Source organism: Aulonocara stuartgranti (assembly GCF_965226115.1).
Source record: "Aulonocara stuartgranti genome assembly, chromosome: 11".
In the NCBI taxonomy this organism is placed as follows: domain Eukaryota; kingdom Metazoa; phylum Chordata; class Actinopteri; order Cichliformes; family Cichlidae; genus Aulonocara; species Aulonocara stuartgranti.
The window spans coordinates 29962899-29981287 of record NC_138947.1 but is presented as its reverse complement, the minus strand read 5'-3'; the positions used below and the strand labels follow the sequence as shown (position 1 = coordinate 29981287).

Sequence of the window (18389 nt, the reverse complement as noted above, 5' to 3'; positions counted from 1 at the left end):
AATGTCACTTCTCCCTGTGGTATTAATAGACTGTAAAATGGCAGAGGGTTAAGGCAAAAAGGATCATTCCGCAACGACTATCCAGTCACTCATCCTGACTAATGGCTCTGCTAGTTGTTGTGGATTCAGTAGACGAGCCTACTCCCCCCCCCACGCCTCCAACCCCAAATCACACTTAGACGACTCTCTTCTTAAGAAGCCCCAACATGATACAGCGGAGCAATTTCCATTTGTTTCGGCGGCAGTGGCGTGCTGTTCAATGAAGCTGAAGAATAAGAGAAAATAGAATATGAGCGAGTTAATGCCTTCGCAGCCACTTTGTTCTACAGTCAGACTGCTTACATCTCTGCTCCTACAGGATCAAAAATGAGCCACACACACTCAGTCATCAGCCTTCGGTTTATTTAAAACCTGGTGAAATTGAAGCACCGCATTTCATCACGACAGAGACACACAATCTCTTTACACAACAGTGGCTTTCACGCTGCAGCGGAGGGAGCGCCGCTGCAGGTCCTCCCAGTTCATGGCACAAAGGTTGATCACATATCCAGAGTGGGAGAAGAGAGACTGCATATTCATTAGAGGAAGAAAAAAAGAAGCATAGGGCCACCTCAGAAAAATACACCAAACTGCATCACTGGTCAAACAGTGATGATCTGAGAGTGGTGCTCACGTTTTAAATAGTTTTGCCTTTGCAAATTAATGCTGTTGCAGATAGTTGCTGTACAAAGTATAACAGTGACAGTGTTTTTATTGTGGTGCAGTAGTTATTACTGACATAATTACATAATTACATGATAGCAGGTCTTCGAAATGAGAGCTTTACCTGGATAAATAACAATTAAAAAAAAAAAACCATCAAAATGTATTAAAAATTTGGGTGGGCTGGGCAAAACTGATGCATTAGTGAAAGGCCTGGTGTGCCATACTGTTACCACACCTGTTTATAACAAAACTGGAAATAAACCAAGTATTAATTTCCCACTCTTATGCAGCAATTTAACCATACCCACACCAATAACAAGACTGGAAGATCGATATGTGATTGACTTCTGCGCAGCCAGGACCGCTCTGGGTTTAGCCTAGCTCAGCACAGAGACTGGAAGCAGGAACAGAGTAGGAAGTCATTTTTAAGGTGTTTAGAAAGGTAATGACTGTAGCTGCAGAACGCAAATGTCGCTGCCATATTTATTTCTTAAAGCTTAAACAACTGGCAGATGGGAAAATATGTACATTCTCTAACATCGATCACTGAGCAAATCTGAATTTCAGTCTTTTTTACGTTTCTGGAGTATTTTGGGTTACCGGGGGGCAGGTTGCTGATTGGTCTGTAGGCCCGCGTGATTTGAGGTTTAGTGGACTAGCATTGCACAAACTAAGGTAAACTAAACTAAGGCAAAGACGTGCATTCACTCTTACTGCTAAGTCAGACTAAAGGCATGTTTTCAGTCTTTATGCTGAGCCAGGCTAAAAACACATTTCCACTTCATGTTAGGCTAGGGTAAAGGCATACTTTCAGTCTTAGTGCTAAGCTAGGCAAAATACCAAAAAACCCAAGAAACAGTTCCCCAAATTGTATATTACCATTTAAACATCCACCAATAATGAGTATAAATAACATTTTCATTGCCGAGGGAAATATAAATAAACCATTTTTTGCATATATAGCTCTATATTTTGCAATAATTAACATGGCTGATATAAGGTATATGGCACAGAAACTGGTCAAATATAGGTGTGAGACTGATGACGACCAGATTAATGTGTTATTACTTTGGTTGAAGGGCATTAAAAAAAAAAGAAAAAAAAAAAGCGAAGCACTTCACCACAATCTAAACCACTTGGACAACATTCAAACAGGAGCATAAGGCACAAATATTGACTAGTAGCATGTGCTTCAACTAAAAATTCAAGTTTGTTTCAAACACAAAAATGCTCTTCAAGCACTTCTCCCACACTGCAGCCTTGGCTTCATATATTACAAAAAATAAATAATCAGCAGCAGTACATTTTTCATACAATTACTGCAACATTCAACACTCAATAAGCTCTGATTAACGTCTCTGTTACGCCAGCGCAAACTGACGATTTGTGTCACGTGTGTGTTTGTTGTGAGCAACACCAAAGCCCGGTAACCTTAAAGCTAACTCAAGTCTGGTGTTACTTTCTGTAAAGATGTCCTTTGTGCTGGTTTCTGGAGTAAAACATGTTTTTAAAAAAAGTGACATTTAATGAACATGAGATTATATATAGCCCCTGAGTTTGAGGACAAATACTGAGGTCACATATCGTACTTACACTCGTTACACGTTAACATTACGTCCTCGGCTTAATTTACAGCACTCCTTCTCAGCGGTGGAATTTGATCGGAGTGGGTTATGTAGTCGGCTGCAGTCAGACAGCAGTGACAGAACTCAACAGGAACGACAACAGAAACAGCACTAACATTATGACACTGCAGAGGGCCTATCTTGCACTTTCAAAGAAGGTGTTCTGCATTTGCAGCTAATTTTAATGCCTGGGCCCAGCTCTCCAAGTTTCATGAAACTCAGCTTGTGTAAACTTGCTGACAGAAAAACAGCACTGAAAACACTCCCCCACCTGAGCTCTCACCTCGGCGGAGGAGCCAGTGACTTTCAAACTTGGGGAAACAAAACTTTAGCCTAAAGGCCCCAATTTGCCTACGCTGAAATGTTTACACAACCTATGAGGTCTGAACAAAACCAATTAGCAAGCACCCCGATTATTAACACTTTCTATTTCATTTAGTCCACTGAATTGTCTGATGTACTGTATACAGCCAAACACATTCAACTGCTTCAGCTGCAGATGACTTTCTCTACAGTATTCCAACAAAGGCCTCTAGTTAATAACTACCCCTGTATTTCTTACTTGTTAACACTCGGACTTAATATAGAATATTACTACATTCATCTGAAGTGTCTGATATGTGGTGACACATTAACAGCTGCCCAGGTAATACAGTTGGAAATTCTTTCATATTATCCTAGTAAAAATATTAACTGCTGGACCAAAAGCGCCTAACTGAGAGTTGGAGAGGAAAAGATTTTTAGATTTGTTTCATGTCATCTTAAATAAGATCTTCATTACTTCTCTGCGCTTTTATTTCAAAAGAGTCAGTGTGCATATCTTTTGAATTTGATGCCTTTAGGTGTTTTCTGTACTCCTGCAATTTTAGAGCATGTGGAAATGAAAACAATTTTTTCCCCATTGATGGAAACATGCCATTGCTAAATCTCTAGTGCATGGACATTTAATGATGATCCTGCAGTTTGTAGCAACACATATTAACTTGTGATAGTCTCATTAAAGTAAAAAAATAAAAGAATAACACTAACCACAGTGCATTGCATCTAGTGCAGCTGTTTTCACCTTTAAAGCCCCTTTGAACACAACACCATCCACTATGATTCAATGAAAGTGAGTGAATGGTGATAAACACCACCGGAAAGACCTTCATGTACAAACCAGCCTGTTCATATTCCACAATCAAACAAGGCACTGACCAAGGCCCTGATATGTAGCTAATATTATTATGTGAAGTCCAGTAACAGGTAAGAATGCTTTGTGTTCCATTTGTTTTCCTAAAAAGATGCTTAAAAGAAGTTTTCTCTCAAATGTTGCTTTTTTCATGTGTGATTTCTAGTGGTAAGGCATATTTCCTTGCCGTTTGTTATCTGGCAATACATACTGTAAGTGCTGATTCATATTGTGGGAACATGTGGCAGCTTCACTGCAACAACCCTGATTTAAAAAACAAACAAACAAAACCCCCACCCAAAAATACAAGTGTCTTATGTTGTATAATCCTGCTCCTACAAATCTGTAGTCATTTAGGTTCACTAAATCAGTAAAGCCAGTAAAATCCTCCTCACCCAGTCCCACCGCTTTTTATACTGACCGCTAAAAGAAGATCTCGTCCGTGATACAAGCAGAGGCAGGTCTGCAATCTCCTCCTGCATCTGACCTGCCTCTGAATCACTCTGGGGCAGTATGTGCTGACCAGTACCTCCCTCCACTTGCTACATCTCAGTAGTGGGAAATGAGCCAATGCTGGGGTCACTGAGTGAAGCTTTTCTTGATGGCCACATTGGGGAAGAGGCCAGAGAGCTCCTGGACGATGCGCATGTCTATCTGTGAGCAGAAGGAGACGTCCAGGAGGACAAGCTGAGGACACGACTGGAGGAGTTTCTTCAGTGAGGCGGCGCTCACTGACCGTGTACCTGTCCGGCAGACGTATCACAACAGGGACACGCAGAAGGTGAAAAACACTTCACAAAAAACGCATAAAAAATAAAACAAAACACAGAGCTGTGAAATAAAAACAATGATATTTTTATGTCTGGCTACTTCTTAAAAAGGAAACTGCGTGTGTATTTTCTTTGTAACTGAAGTAAAGTTCCTCTCTGCCTGTTCACACAGATCATAGAGTCCAGATCAAAATCATTTGCACACCTTCCAGCGAGTCAACCACTGAAGCACATCTGAAATAACTAAAGAACTGACACATCAGCATAGCCTGACTAACACTGAAGCTACTGTGCTGTCAAAAACACCAACTTATGCAACTGGAACTAGAGTGTTACTGCTATGGTGTGCTGCTGTAACTTTGCTTATTGAGCACTACTGTATAGCAATATTAAGCTGATTATTTGAGTTTGTGTTCGAGGTTAACTTGAAGGTTTTTTCACCCCTCAAATGCTACACTGGGAATGGGCCTGCTGTGAATATGATAAGTGAACGATGAGCTAAATCAAAAATGCAGTTGCCCAACTGACAAAGTCTCTTATAAAAAGTTAAGTTGTGGCTATGCTGCTCTGATGGGGAGCTTTATACACCAACGTGATGAAACATAAGTCATGACCGAATAACCACGAACTTGACACTCATTAACAAATGATTAATAAGGCAAACGTTTGTTTCCACATATGTGTGAGGGAGATCTTACCCAGAATGTCGAGATGCCTCAGACAGGGGCAGCTGGCTGCCAGCTCCTCTATGTCTGAGTCGCAGACGGTGCGGTTGGCAGTGAGGAAGAGCTTGCGCAGGCGTGGAAGGCTGCGGGCGAGGTGTTGGAAACATCCCGTACTGCTCTGCAGCGTGGGACACCAGCCCAGGTCCAGTTCCTCCAACATCCTGAGCAACAACAGAGCCAACAAGTAAACTGGGGTGACGCAAGGACAAATTTGGATATTCACAGAGAAACCATGCAGTGTCTCTAATGTGTAAGTGTTTTAACAAAAACAAAGCAATCGCAGAGGAAACTAACACCATTTCAGGTCCTGGACAATTTTACAACCAAAGATGTAATATGAGAAGAATCCTGAACTGAAAGCTATGAAAACTCCCCACCAAGCAAAAAGATGGTGGCAGGAGCAGAGAGGGGGGAGGAGCTTCCTGAAATCTTATTTTGGGGCAAAATTAGCACTTAAAAAAAAAAAAGAAGCTGTTATGAATGGTTATTTTGCACATGCCTGGAGTCCGCAGGTGTTATAAACAACAGTAGCTTCAAGTGACTACCTGCACCCTGAGACGAGCTCAGTCAGGCCTCGATCGGTCAGGTTTCTGCAACGCCACAGGTCCAGAGAGCACAGCGAGCGACAGCGAGTGGCCAGCATACTGGCTACAACATCATAGTCTTCGATCTGTAAGTGAGACAGGAGCATTTACTCTCTATACAATATGCAGCATTTGCAGCTCACAAGCAAGTTCCCAGAGGGACATTTGGACGATTCAGACCCGTTTTAATGTGCAAAACCACCCTCGTCGTATGCTGCAGTCGATTCAGATGTTATGATTTGTACACGTCGGTGTGAGCGATGTACGGGCAGAGGTGCTGTGATCTGTGCTCATCTACAACACTGTCACAATCCCAGGCTTTTAAAAATGTGCCTTTAGGATAACGTGAAGGAAGATGATGCTGTCAGGATGAGTCAGTCAATAGTCTATCTAATATATTCTGAACAAACTTTTGAAATGCTGCGATAATAAAAAGCTGATTAGCGGCATCACCCGGCTTGTGGCTCGTAACCTCGCTTCCTCGAGAGAGCAAAAGAACAAAGCACTAACGCGGAATACTTTCACCGTAAAAAACAAAAACAAAATAGTCTTTCAGGAACTGATTTATGTTTGCGAGGCTGTTATTGTTCTTTGGTGTCAGGTAATGCTGGCCATATTTCATTGTTTCATCCAAAGATGAAAGCAAAGAAATGCAATTTAACAACTAAAAACAGCCCGAGCAGATAACTCAGCTACAAAAATGACAGCAAGAACATTTCTCAGAGTTAGCAGTGATGGATATTTAAACTCTGGCAGAGAGAGTCGCTGCCTTTATGCACTTCTCTTGCCAAATGTTGCATAACTTTATTTCTGATGATGACAGTTATGTCTTGAGAAAGACCACAAGAGGATTTTCTCATGTATTATATCAATATTTCCATCAAAGTCATTCAACTTTTTTTAGGGAGTTAAACACACACAGATGCCCCATCATTATCATCATGATACACTAAACATTTATTAAAATGCCTCATTAATAATTCTAAAAGATGTTAATAATAAAACGTATTGTACTTTAATATCATCATACATATCTGTCCACAACAGTTGCTGTATACCATTCCCCTCATATTCAATGAGCCATCATTAAAGGAGTAACAGGAGAATGACACCGCTCTCACAGAAGTCTACAACTACCAACCAATTATCTTATCTTAGCACAGACTGCACAAAGATTAGCCAGTGACCCCATGCCAACCACCGGCTGTTAGTGAAAAATGTGTATTCCCAGACTGGTTTTCAAGTGGTTGTTGGCGTTTGCTGTCACTGGGTGAAATTGGTACTAAAGAGGTACACGGTGCTGCACTGAAAACTTCTTTGGCCCCCAGCAAGTTGCCATGGTTGACTGTAGTTTGCACGGAAGAAGCTTAATGTCACTGCTGTCTAAACATGGAGCAGTAGTGAAACTTGGTTTTGGTCTTAAGACGCACGTTTTTCCAGATCTCATTAGCGTTCTATGATTAGCGTTTGCAAATGGGTGTCTTCCATGCAAACACTAAGGTGAGCAATCGCAAAGAGTGCATGGTCAGCACCCTCTTTGCATCTGAATTCACTTGGCAACAGCCAGAAACCTCCAGTAATCACTCACTAACCAGTCAGGGTATACATATTTATCACTAGCCACTAGAGTATCCTAAATGGTGGCCAAATGGTGTCTAGGCCTGTGTGACTACAGCATTATGCAACAGTCACACTAAGAAAAACGGTGGTTGAGGTATGACCAAAATGATTGTGACCTTGTGCAATGACCTTGCAATCCTGTCACAGACAGGGACCAGGTCTTGACCACTCCCAGTCAGTTGCCATCTTCAAAGAGACTTTGGCGTGGCAAGATGGTGATAAGAGTGATTTGCCTATCAGTCTGTCAGCTGTGCTGTCAGCTTACTACTGAACTGGGTCAAGTTGGCAATTACATGCAATCATTTTGTGTTAATACAGTGATTAACTTGTGACAAACTGTCAACAATTGCAAATGTGTTGCAGTGTACATACTCAGAAATCAATATTAACTACTTACAGAGTCGAGCGAGAACCTCAGAAATTCAACAGAAGCAATTCCTCCAAAAATAGAGACCTTGCTGCTTCAGGACAGCGATTTAACTGCAATGTGATATACTGTAGGTGCTTAGCAAACCTTGACTTTATGTAGGAATATAACCAGAACGCACACAATTGGCCACCAGCTGACTGGCTCACACGCTGACTGCATTTTCAAACTGTTTGTGTTCATAAATTAAACATCATTTACTTGAAACCTTCACTAATCAGAGTGATTCCAGTGAGTTTGAATCAGGCCACCATTGTTTGCAGACAGGATGCCTTCCATCAGACAACCTGTGCGATCGCACAAGTGGGTACTGCAACTACTTGTAATCAGTTTTTAATGCAAAAAAACATTAAATTCAATTATATAAGCACAGATTTTTCCCAGTTACGATAAGATTGCTGTCCTACTTTTACTCCAGTGTGACTAAGCCATTTGCCAGGGATCACAGGGCTCTCTTTCATCTTCCTATCTGGCATCTTTTAGACAAGCTTCCAAAATGAAAGGTAATAGTTAAGATTGTAGCTTTCTTTGAAACTTCATATGTGTGCACATTCTCACCCTCACACAGCTCCCCAGGTTGAGGTGTCTTAGCTCTATGCAGAAAGTCAGAATGCTTAAGATGGCTGTTTGCTGTGGAGGAAAGGAGAGACGGAGACAGAGGTGCACAGGTGAAAACCAGGTAGGTAGAAGGAGCAAAAGAGATTTAAAACACCGGTAGCATCTTACCTGAGTGTAAATCTATATATAAGATAATTTAAAACAACATAGGTTTTAGTAGCGGTAACAAATCCAGTCATGTCACCTAAAGTTCCCGTTTAAGTAACTTCCTGTCTGTTACCTGGCACACCCAGCACTTTCAGGATTAAAAGGTTTTTAATAAAGCACAGGAAACAATTTTTCCACCTCCTTGTGGAGTGAAAAAAGTGAAAACGGAGGCCTCTCGAGCAGCACTACAACTAGTATATGGAGATATCAGAATTCAGTGCTGCAACTGCCAACACATGCACCTCAGCGGTAGGAGAATGTGTCAGACATGAAAGTGAAAGCCTCTTGTCTGCGTGTGCGCGCGTGTGCTCGACTCGGTGTAAGGCATTTTTATAAGTGCCTCTCTCCCGTAAGCTAGCCATTTAATTAGAGCAGTGACAAGGTAATGACAGCTGAGATGTCAGGGCCTCAAACAGACACACGGCTCGCTCTGTCTGTCCGGGTGTAAACAACCTGCAGCACGCTGCCTGGCTCCACCGCAGAAACTCTACACTGTCTGTTGCCCACAACGTCACTCTGAAACATGACAAACACTAGAGAAACGCTGAGGTGCACCACCAAAACAAGGCACAGTGATATTACCCACAGACATGCCTGAGCTTGAATACATGCGATGTATATTCAACACCCTGTAGAATCAGAGTTTACTCAGTTCATCTTAAATCTTTCTTAAGGAGAAATCATTAGTTTTTACATTAAATGCACATTTTTGGGAAGTTTTGTTCAAACCTATACTATATGCATGTTTCAAGTGAAACAAAGGAGGTCATCAGATGATTAACTAAACACGAAAAAAATAAGATTAAAACATCTTTAAAACAAAATGATGATCTTTTTTTTTTTATATTAGTTCAGTTACACAGGTGGACCTCAGACTTTATAAATGAGGAAAATGTGGTTTTAATTGCTTACAGATCCCCTATCACAGAAAAGTCATAAGTCATCAGTATGTTAATGCTGTAAAACCTGAGTTTCTGAAAGGGGGGAGGAGGCCAGTGGAGGCTGTTGGTAACAGTTCATGTGGCCTAGCAATGAAAGAGGTTATGACATGAGCTAAATCGGTTTGCACCAAGGCTTAGTGTAAGATAAAGGATTCGTTTGAACTGTGAATCATGCAAAACTACTCTAATACAGTCCAAGAATAAAAGTACAGAGTTGGCGATGAGCAGGTCCCCTTTAAGAAGATAAAAGCTGCCTCTGGCTGCTCTTTTATCTCAAGGGGTCGGCACAGTGGGCAGCTCCTCATGTTTGATTTGCCAGACGCCCTTTCTGATGCAAACCCAAAAGGCATTTTCTGCTTTATTAGATACAATTGATCAAATTCTGTTGCTTGAATATCAGGAAAAGTGACTAAATTCTCTGACCTTTCCACCGTGTGGAATCTACCTCTTGAAAATCTCTGACATTCTATATATTCAAAATACGAAAGATAATTCATTTTTTAAAAATCTTTTTGTAATTTTTTTATAACAGCTCAGCATCAATGGTGAATAAAACATTTTATACATTTAGAAAAAGGAGCAGTCTGCAAATTATAAACAGCCAGGGTATCGGATATATCATTAACCAAACAACAATTTGACCTGCTCTATATTTAAACAAGACAGATCGAAGTCCACGCGAATCACTCTGATTAGTTTCGCAGAGACACTGTTTGCAGCGCATACCTCTATCTTTGTTCGGTAAAGCACCAGCCTGCGGAGGCGTGTAAGTTTTGAGATGTGCGTGAAGGCCTGTGGGGGGAGACGATCACAGGAGGACAGGTTGAGCTCCTGGAGTCCAGGACAAGTCTGGGAGATGACCTCGAGACAGGCTTCGTTCAGGAAGTGGCAGCATGACATTTCCAGGCAGACCAGGCTGGGACCACAGGCCTTCATGAAACTAAGGCGGGAGATTGAGAGAAATGAGTGACAAGAGGCCAAAAACAAAAACGAACAAAAAAGCCATCAATTCCCCAGTAGTCCTTCATCCTCTTCTTAATTTATTTTTCAATCAGTTACAGAAGAATGTGTAAACTGATTTTCTTTGTTTCAGTATGCTCCTCCTTGAAAAAGTGCTTTTACTTCTATTGCTACTTTCCAAGGTCATTTCCCTGTTTGCTGCCATTCGTGGCCCGCTGATAGTCTGACCTGCTGAAGCCCGTCAGGGTAAGGGCTCCACGGTTGCCGGTCCAGGACAGGTTGAGCCTCTGGAGGAGGGTGCAGCGGCTCTGCAGGTGTCCCAGGGAGGCGTCACTCAGCCGGGCCCAGTAAGGCTGCAGACTCAGCTGGGTGTACTGTAGCGGGTCACAGCAGTGCTGGTGCAGCAGCTTACAGCTCTGGGCCAGACGGCAGAGGTCTGGCAGGGTCAGGTGGCTCAGTATCAGCTGGATGAGCTGTGGACGGGAGTCGGGGGAGAGGGGTTAAGATAGGAGACGAGGAGAGGAGAGGAGAGGAGAGGAGAGGAGAGGAGAGGAGAAATGGTAAGATACGAGGAGGGTGAGAGACAAGACATGTTTGGTCTTGTAAGAAAACATAAGCAGAAAATAACACATAATAGAGAACATTAAAGAATAGTGGAACCTAGCAGAGAAGAGAAAATAGTTCAGTGTAGAGTGGAGAATGTTAATTGCGTCCCCTCTGTCAGGCAGATCTAAATAGTGGTTATCTGGGAGACACAGCACCGATAGCAGGATCAGCGGTGAGCCGGCTTGTTTTGCACCGCATTCGTGTGTCTCTCAAAGAGAAAGAATGGTTGTGCGTGTGTGTGTCACAGTGGATTAACAATACACTGTGTTCAAGCTGGTATCAGCTGACAGATAATAGCTATATTGTGTTTCTGAAACAAACACACAGCGGTTGTGAAGACTGCTGTTAATGGCAGTGGTTTGGATAGGAGATAAGAGAACAACTATCAAGAGTACTGCTGGTGTTTTGAAGCTCGCCTCAGACAACATGATACATCTGTATGGCATGAAAATGACTGTGAGTGCGAGATCAAGAAAGTGCCAGAATGGTTCAACCCGCAGTGTTCGTGTGTGACACGTTTTTTTTATTTTTTACAACAACAACAAAAAAGTGCACGTGTGCACACATGCTGAGCACATATAATAAGGAAAAAACTTGATGTGCATAAGGAAAGCTTTAAAACACTTCAAATAATCAGCGTTGCAAATGTTTTGTGTGCAGAGAAATGACTGCAGCACCTTCAACCTATATGTAAGACTAGTGCATGCGACTGGAACATCTTCAAAAAAGAAATTTTAGATATTGCAACTTTCAGGCAGTAATTGTAGAAGTAATGAGGGCGGCAGCTGAGGAGTCAGGTTGGATCTCTGTGCTTGTCAAAATAGGAAGAGTGTGATAGGGAATGGTTAAACCTAATATTTATTAAAGAGGTACTGATCGAAAATACTCCTGTCTGTACCACTAAGCAAACAAGATCACATCTGAAAAATAAAATTTAAAAATGCAGTTTTATTTCATTGTGCGTATCTAAACTTTCAACCCAGGCTTGGATGACGCAAGCCTTCTGATTTGTTATTAAGGACTGTAATCACCTCATATGGCAGTTTGTCAAAGTAGCCATTTCCTGTCCTCTGGTGCTTGCCATCTCCTTGCCTGAAAGGACCTCCCACATCAGACAGCTCCTCTTCGCTGTCGCTCAGGTCACTGATGTCGATGATGGGCATTTTATAGAGAGCCAGCATAGGCCTCTCTTTTACCCCACGCAGGATAACAGCATCCAGTTCGGTGTAATAGTCCAGCAAAGAGCTGTTCACCTCTAGACGCAACAGGTTGGTTGGGAAGCCGATATGCTTTATTTTAGGGGAAAACTGGCGAGCCTGTGGAGTCAGCACCTTGGTGGGCTCACCAGACCACAACACCTCCCACCTGGACAACACAAAACATGTGCAAATATAAAAATAACATTCTTTAACCTATATAATGCTATTAAGACTACTTTGCACTACTCTAGGTACTCGTTGAAAGCAGCAGGAAAATACAGTCCTAACAATGTTCTTAAGCCTGTGTGTGGCATTGTGCACAACAGTGTTTGCCTCTTTATCTTAACATATTTCTAATAAGCAGAGACAGACGGATTTGCCCATATATGTTGTTGGATATGCCCCCATATGAAAACTGTCTTTATTACAGTAAAAAAAATTTTTAAAGCTGTGCGGTGTAACTTGTAAATTATGTTTTTACATAGCTTAGCAAGCAGAGCAGTTTTCCCTCTGTTGTTTGCAGTACTATCAGTACTTTATGCAACACATGTTCACAGGTTGTGAAACACATTGGAAAGTTACTAAATAACAACCCCATCATTGTCTGTTTTCAATATAAATCAAACATACAAATCAGGCATTTATAGTATTCTAAAGACTAATGATATAGTGATATCAAAACTTTACACTCTCTAAAAATCTGTATCAGGTCCAAAACTCCAGTGTTGATAAGATAAGATAAGATAAGATAAGATAGAACTTTAGTAATCCCTCGGGTGGGTTCCTCTGGGAAATACAGAGACAAATATAAATAAAATATACAAAGGGGATAAATAGAATAAATAGGAATAAAAATAGAAATACAAGTGAATTGCACATTTCAAGTATTGAGGTCTATTGCACCATTGACTATTTACAAAAAGTATTGCACAAGGTATTGTACAGTGAGGTGAAGAGGCACTACAGCTTAGTTGTTCCCCCCTCCTCCTTTGTCCTCCTGATCATGCACTCTTAAATAGTGGGACTACTTTGAATGGCTTTTAGCAGCTGACCACATCCATATTCCATCAGAATTGTATACCCTGACTTCTGTCTCACTTCTTTTTTTGCTGGCTCCCTGTGTGTCTCAGTGGACATACAAATAATCCTTACAAGCCAGAGGTTGAGGCTTCAGAGTAAAAGCTGATACTCTGCTCTCTATGGTGTCAATGACAATGTACCCCATTTAGTAATCTTTGCTCTACACGTTTTTAAAAAAAAATGTTTTCAATGACAGGGGCAGCCAATCAGAGGAAAGCAGGCTTGTGGGGGAGGGGATTCTATGACTTGTTTCGGACAGTAATGAACTGAGACACTGCACCAAGAGCAGGACCAAGGCAACATAAGGCAACACCTAACACGAGGCAGTAAACACCAAGCTAAAGCTGTAAAAAGTGAATAAAGATCCAGGCAAATCTTAAGACTTTATACAATTTTATCAGTTTAGTTTTTTCTAATCAAGGTAGCCTAAATCATTTATCTGCATGCAAACATGGCTAAATATGATTCAGTGCTCTCCTATACATAATACTGCGTCTTCAAGTCGGAACTAAGAAATTAAAAAAGCTCAGTCTCTGCATATATGCAGCTCCACTGTGCAGTGTGACTCCCTTGACAATTAGCAGTTAGTGCTATAGCAGGTAGATTGTTGAAGAAATCATCTAATCATCTAATCTTCGTGATAAAGAATTGTAATAAGCTAATCCCATTGCATCCTCTGCCAGGTTTCTGGTAGTTTTCTGGTGGAAATTCTGGCCAAGCAGTACTTTACTCCATGAAATGCCAACTGGATTTTATCCAAACACTGAAGCCTTGTTATGTAATCGAAAACTGTGCAATTTACTGGTATTGTAAAGTTTTAGAAATGGCATAGTGTGGAGGAACTATTGTTACCTGACATCAGTAGGCGGATTCTGGGTGAAAGGATTATGAGAGCAGGCCAGGATCTGGACGATGGCTCCAGGGTAATAGGTCTCAAACACCTCCACTGCTGTCGGGTAGACGGGCTCCTCAAAGCCTAGCTCAATGTAATCCTTACTGTAGAAGCCTTTAGGAGTGCGACGAAAAGGCAGCGGAGCACTGGCACACTGTTCCCACCACGTCCCATAAGTTCTGAATACAGCTGTCTGGGTGAAGTCCCCTGAGCTGGGGTAGACGTTAGGCACCCCTGCCAGGTTCCACATGGTGTAAGACATGCTATTCTCACTGCCATAGTGGGAGCTGAAGTCCAAAACCTCTTTGGCGTACTGCTCCACCTCCACACTGACTGGCAGTACCGCTCTCTGGCCAGATTCCACAGCCCGTCGACTGGTCAGAGCCTCGCCTCGAGTTCCACTCCTGGAGCGCCGCCGCAGACAGATATAGTAAAACATGCTCAACAGGGTTAACATAGGGAACTCTGGGACTGATGGGGGCAGTGGGGAGAAACGGAGTAGGAGGATAACCCTCCACCTACGGGTAGAACATTATCTCAAGCGCTGGGGATGAACAAAGCGCAGGATAGAAGGCTGGCTGCATGCATGACCTGTGGGTTAGGCAGAGACAAACAAGAGTGAGAAGAGCAAGACAGCAGGTCTAAGACACCACAGAGGGACCAATTTCTGCTTGGTCCCGATATAAACTTGATCATTTTGGATATCTGAATCCTAAATTTAAATGAAAATAGCAAGAAGCAAAAATACATTTTTGGCTGAATATAAATTGAAGGATTGTAAAACCAAAACAAAACAAAAAAACGTTCCATGTGGAGAAAGCGCTACTTTATGTTGTGCATGATTATACTAATAAATAATCAATACATTCAATACATTTCTTTGGGGTTGTCATAAAAAAAGACCTGCTTTCAACATAAGGTTTTTACATAACAGGACAAAAGATAAAATCATCCACCCTGTAGCAGGTCTTAAAATCAGATAAATGCAAGGTCAGGAGAACAACATCACATGACATATGACGCATCCCTACTCATTTAACAAAACTTAAGCCAAAAATACAGAAGCAGTGTGTGAAAGACTAAGCACATGCCTGGTTTCAGCAGCTTTTAGAGCCCTAATCATCACCCATCCACCGCCATGCATTACTGGCAAATATCTCCATATTAGCTCGTCTGTTTAAAGGACACTGTTCTAGAAGTCTTGTGCTTTGTTCAGATGTAACTTTGCAAATCTAAGCTGAGCTGCCATGTGTTGTTTTGTTTTTTTAGAAAGAAGAGATTTTCTCCTGAAATCCTTCTAAACAAGCCATACTTCTTCCAATTGTACCATCAAGCACAGTCTGACCTTGGGATGCATCTGCTGGGAGATACACTCCAGGGAAAATTGGCAACGGTCTTCAATGTTTTTGCACTTTTTTTTCCCCACTTAGAATGATAGACTTCAAATTGTTTGGAAATGGTCTTTTAACCCTTCCCAGATTGATGGACAGCAACAGTTGTTTCTCCAAGCTCACTGCTGATGTATTTCCTCTCTAGCATTGTGTTAACACATACCTGGCTTGTCCGTACCAGTAACCTCCCAGAGCTTCTGCTTTTTCATTTGTTAAACAAATAATGATGTTGTGCAATATGTAAAATGTTGTTGGTTATCTGAGGTTATATTTGTTTAAAAGGTAAGACTTACTAAGAACCATGTTTTGCAATTTGTGCTGATATAAAAAATTACGTTAATTAAAAGACAGGCAGCTTCTTCTTACCATGACTATACATGTATACTTACTTTTACATTTTGATGCTTTCTTGTAGACAAATGATTCATTTTTACACATTGACAAATTACAGCAAGAAGCTGGATCTAATTTCTAGCGATTTCTTCACTATTTTAACCACTTTGACACTTTCTGAGAAGAAGACTTGCTTATTTAATGAATACTTATTCTGCAAACAAACCAAGCACTTCTGCAGCTGCCAATCTTCGAAAGGTATAGCCTTGTACCGCTGCTTGCGTGTGGCATTTCTTCATAACTACATGCGGTAGTTTGTGGTTAAATGAAACACGGCAAGACATTTATCAAACCAAAATGCAAACTGTAGAGGTTAAATCCATGTTAACGCTTGACACCATCAGAAATCGCTAGCACTGACTACAATATTCAGGTTTCAAGACATCCTGGTACTTAATGGTGCCTGGTAGCCGCAAATCAAGAGTGGCTACATGATACCAGAAACTTCTGGGTCTGGTGCCTGACACTCCTGCCTCACAGGTTTTCAGTATCACAGATTGACCCAGCTGTAGGCTGCAGTGAGCAGTACACGTTTGCCAGGGACATCCTGTGCTTATGTGTAAACAAACAAGTAGCCCTACAAGCAATAACAGGACACGAGTCCCCACCAACCCTATATTAACCGCCTTTAACATTAAAAAACAATTACATTAAAGCCAGTGATGTTTAGACAACAACCACGTTTTGATAAAACTAAAATATTAGCTTTAACTGTACACATGAAATACTAATAATACTGTAAAAAAATACTACAGTTCTGACAATAATGTGGCCTTATTAATACTGTACGGGAAGAGAAAAGGAAGTGTAGCGTTTTCTGTCTTGCCAATGTAACCTTTGATATTTCATTGTGCATTTGAAGCTAGCTAAACTAGCCCTCCAACCTTGCTACCTTTGAAGGCATTTCGACATTACATTAGGTAAACGAATTCTGACATACGTAAGCGTACTTTAAGCCAGCTGCCAGGAAGAAACTGTCTTTTCCCAAGTCCTTGTTCAATAAACTGAGCAGTCTCCCACAGCTAGTGCTGTCAGTGTTAGCTAACGATAAATAGTTAGTGTTAGGTAGGCAGCTAGCTAGCAGACACAGGCTGAGCTGTCAAAACATGAACTGTTAGCTTCCGTAATGGTTGCTGTGCAAAAACCGAGCGATCAAAGAGGACAAAATTTACAGTGAACGTAGATCAATGAATCCACTGACGAGGAAAAACTCTCTTCCTTCCATAGCCGTTCACAAAGATTTCAACAATCAAACATTCTTGACGTTTACCTTGTGTTGCCTTCAAGTAACAGTCGGCCAATGCATTAACTCAGAGAGCGCACAGCACAGTCAGCGACATAATCTGGGTAACCCTTCATCTTTGTGTGTTTTAAGTATTAGAGAAGTATCAGTATTATTACTACCACTACACGAGTTATTTCTACAAAACACGATGCACTGGGGCGAGGCTCCAGGGGGAAAGTAATGCAATTTGGAAGACTGCTGCTTTTTTCTCTTTATCATTGCACCAGTGCGGCACTAAATAATTGACTGTGTTCAAATGTCGTGAACAAATGCGAAACATGGCCAATTTTGACTGTTTTTGTCAAAACGTGTGATTAAACAGGACGCGGAAACCTAAAAAAAATAGAAGTTACGTATGAACTTTAAATGTCACACTTTAAATGTACAACAAATTATCAACATCCGGTCGGCTTCTTTTAAAGCAAAGGATTATGGGAAAAGTAGTTCTTTGGTTTAAAACAGACACTCAAAACATTCACCCCAGTTTCATGGTTTTTAATACATTTATAGATAATCCAGCGTAATGTGTATTAAAACATACCATTAAAAGAATGGAGGAGTATAATAAGATTTCATTCTGTTTCAAGGCCATTCACAAACAACATAGATGTACACTATATACACACCCAAAAATAAAAGGTAGAGTTCGGTCAGCAATGGTGAAAATAATTCTTCAGCTTATTAAACCTTGGAGATAAAAAAAATTAAAACAACTGAAAAAGATTTTTTTTAAAAAATAAAACACACACCAAAGGAGAACCAGTCATGTAAACAAAGAAAGATATGAGGTATAAGGTAAGAGCTAATTAAACAACAAGGACCAAGATAAAAATGTATTCAACCTTTTAGACATATTTCAGCGTCCTAAAATACTAACGTAATGTAAGAAAACAGTCAAAGAGGGAGTACAGCCTTTCGCTCAAACACAAGAAAACACAAGCAAACGTGAATAATAACTCTTTCTCGTTGAAGGACCCATTTATTGGCAGGTGTTTGAGCAAAGGGGGTCAGAGGAGTTTAGGGAACACTGCTTGTTGCTCTGCTGCATCCAGAATATTGTTCCGCCATTGGGGCGTGTGGCAGTGGTGGCAAGGGGTTCAGTACTGGGAATGAGGTCACCCTGTACTGTCCTATTGACAGCAGGAAGTGGTGCAGCACCACAGCAAAGAATGCGATGTCTCTGCGCGCTGACTCTTCTCCTGGTCCCGTCAGGATGTGATTCAAGCCTCTTTGGACAGTGATGTTTCCAA

The 18389-nt window shown here is 41.3% G+C and overlaps 1 protein-coding gene across 5 annotated transcripts; it reads right to left on the bottom strand.

Annotated features, from left to right (window-relative positions):
• Positions 1-385: 385 nt before the first annotated feature.
• On the bottom strand, positions 386-17335 carry fbxl4 (F-box and leucine-rich repeat protein 4). 5 transcript variants are annotated; one of them, XM_082551841.1, is made up of 9 exons: positions 17125-17335; positions 14031-14661; positions 11931-12264; positions 10522-10766; positions 10060-10273; positions 8186-8257; positions 5542-5666; positions 4970-5157; positions 386-4244 (listed from the first exon to the last, which is right to left on the bottom strand). In XM_082551841.1, the coding sequence occupies exons 2-9, from the start codon at positions 14525-14527 to the stop codon at positions 4081-4083; spliced, it is 1839 nt and encodes a 612-aa protein (XP_082407967.1). In that variant the 5' UTR covers positions 14528-14661; positions 17125-17335; the 3' UTR covers positions 386-4080. The 5 variants fall into 5 exon arrangements, with proteins under 5 accessions (XP_082407967.1, XP_082407966.1, XP_082407968.1 ...); XM_082551840.1 differs by lacking the exon at positions 17125-17335 and adding an exon at positions 16795-17118; XM_082551842.1 differs by lacking the exon at positions 17125-17335 and adding an exon at positions 17056-17118.
• Positions 17336-18389: the final 1054 nt, after the last annotated feature.

Bases quoted from the DNA above. Each gene is read 5' to 3' on its own strand.
- fbxl4 (XM_082551841.1), bottom strand. From the start codon at position 14,527: ATGTTAACCCTGTTGAGCATGTTTTACTATATCTGTCTGCGGCGGCGC. The intron at 10,274-10,521 runs GTCAGACTATCA...CTCCCGCCTTAG, and splicing joins ACCCTGACGGGCTTCAGCAG to TTTCATGAAGGCCTGTGGTC. The intron at 8,258-10,059 runs GTATGCGCTGCA...TTTCCTCCACAG, and splicing joins TTTACCGAACAAAGATAGAG to CAAACAGCCATCTTAAGCAT.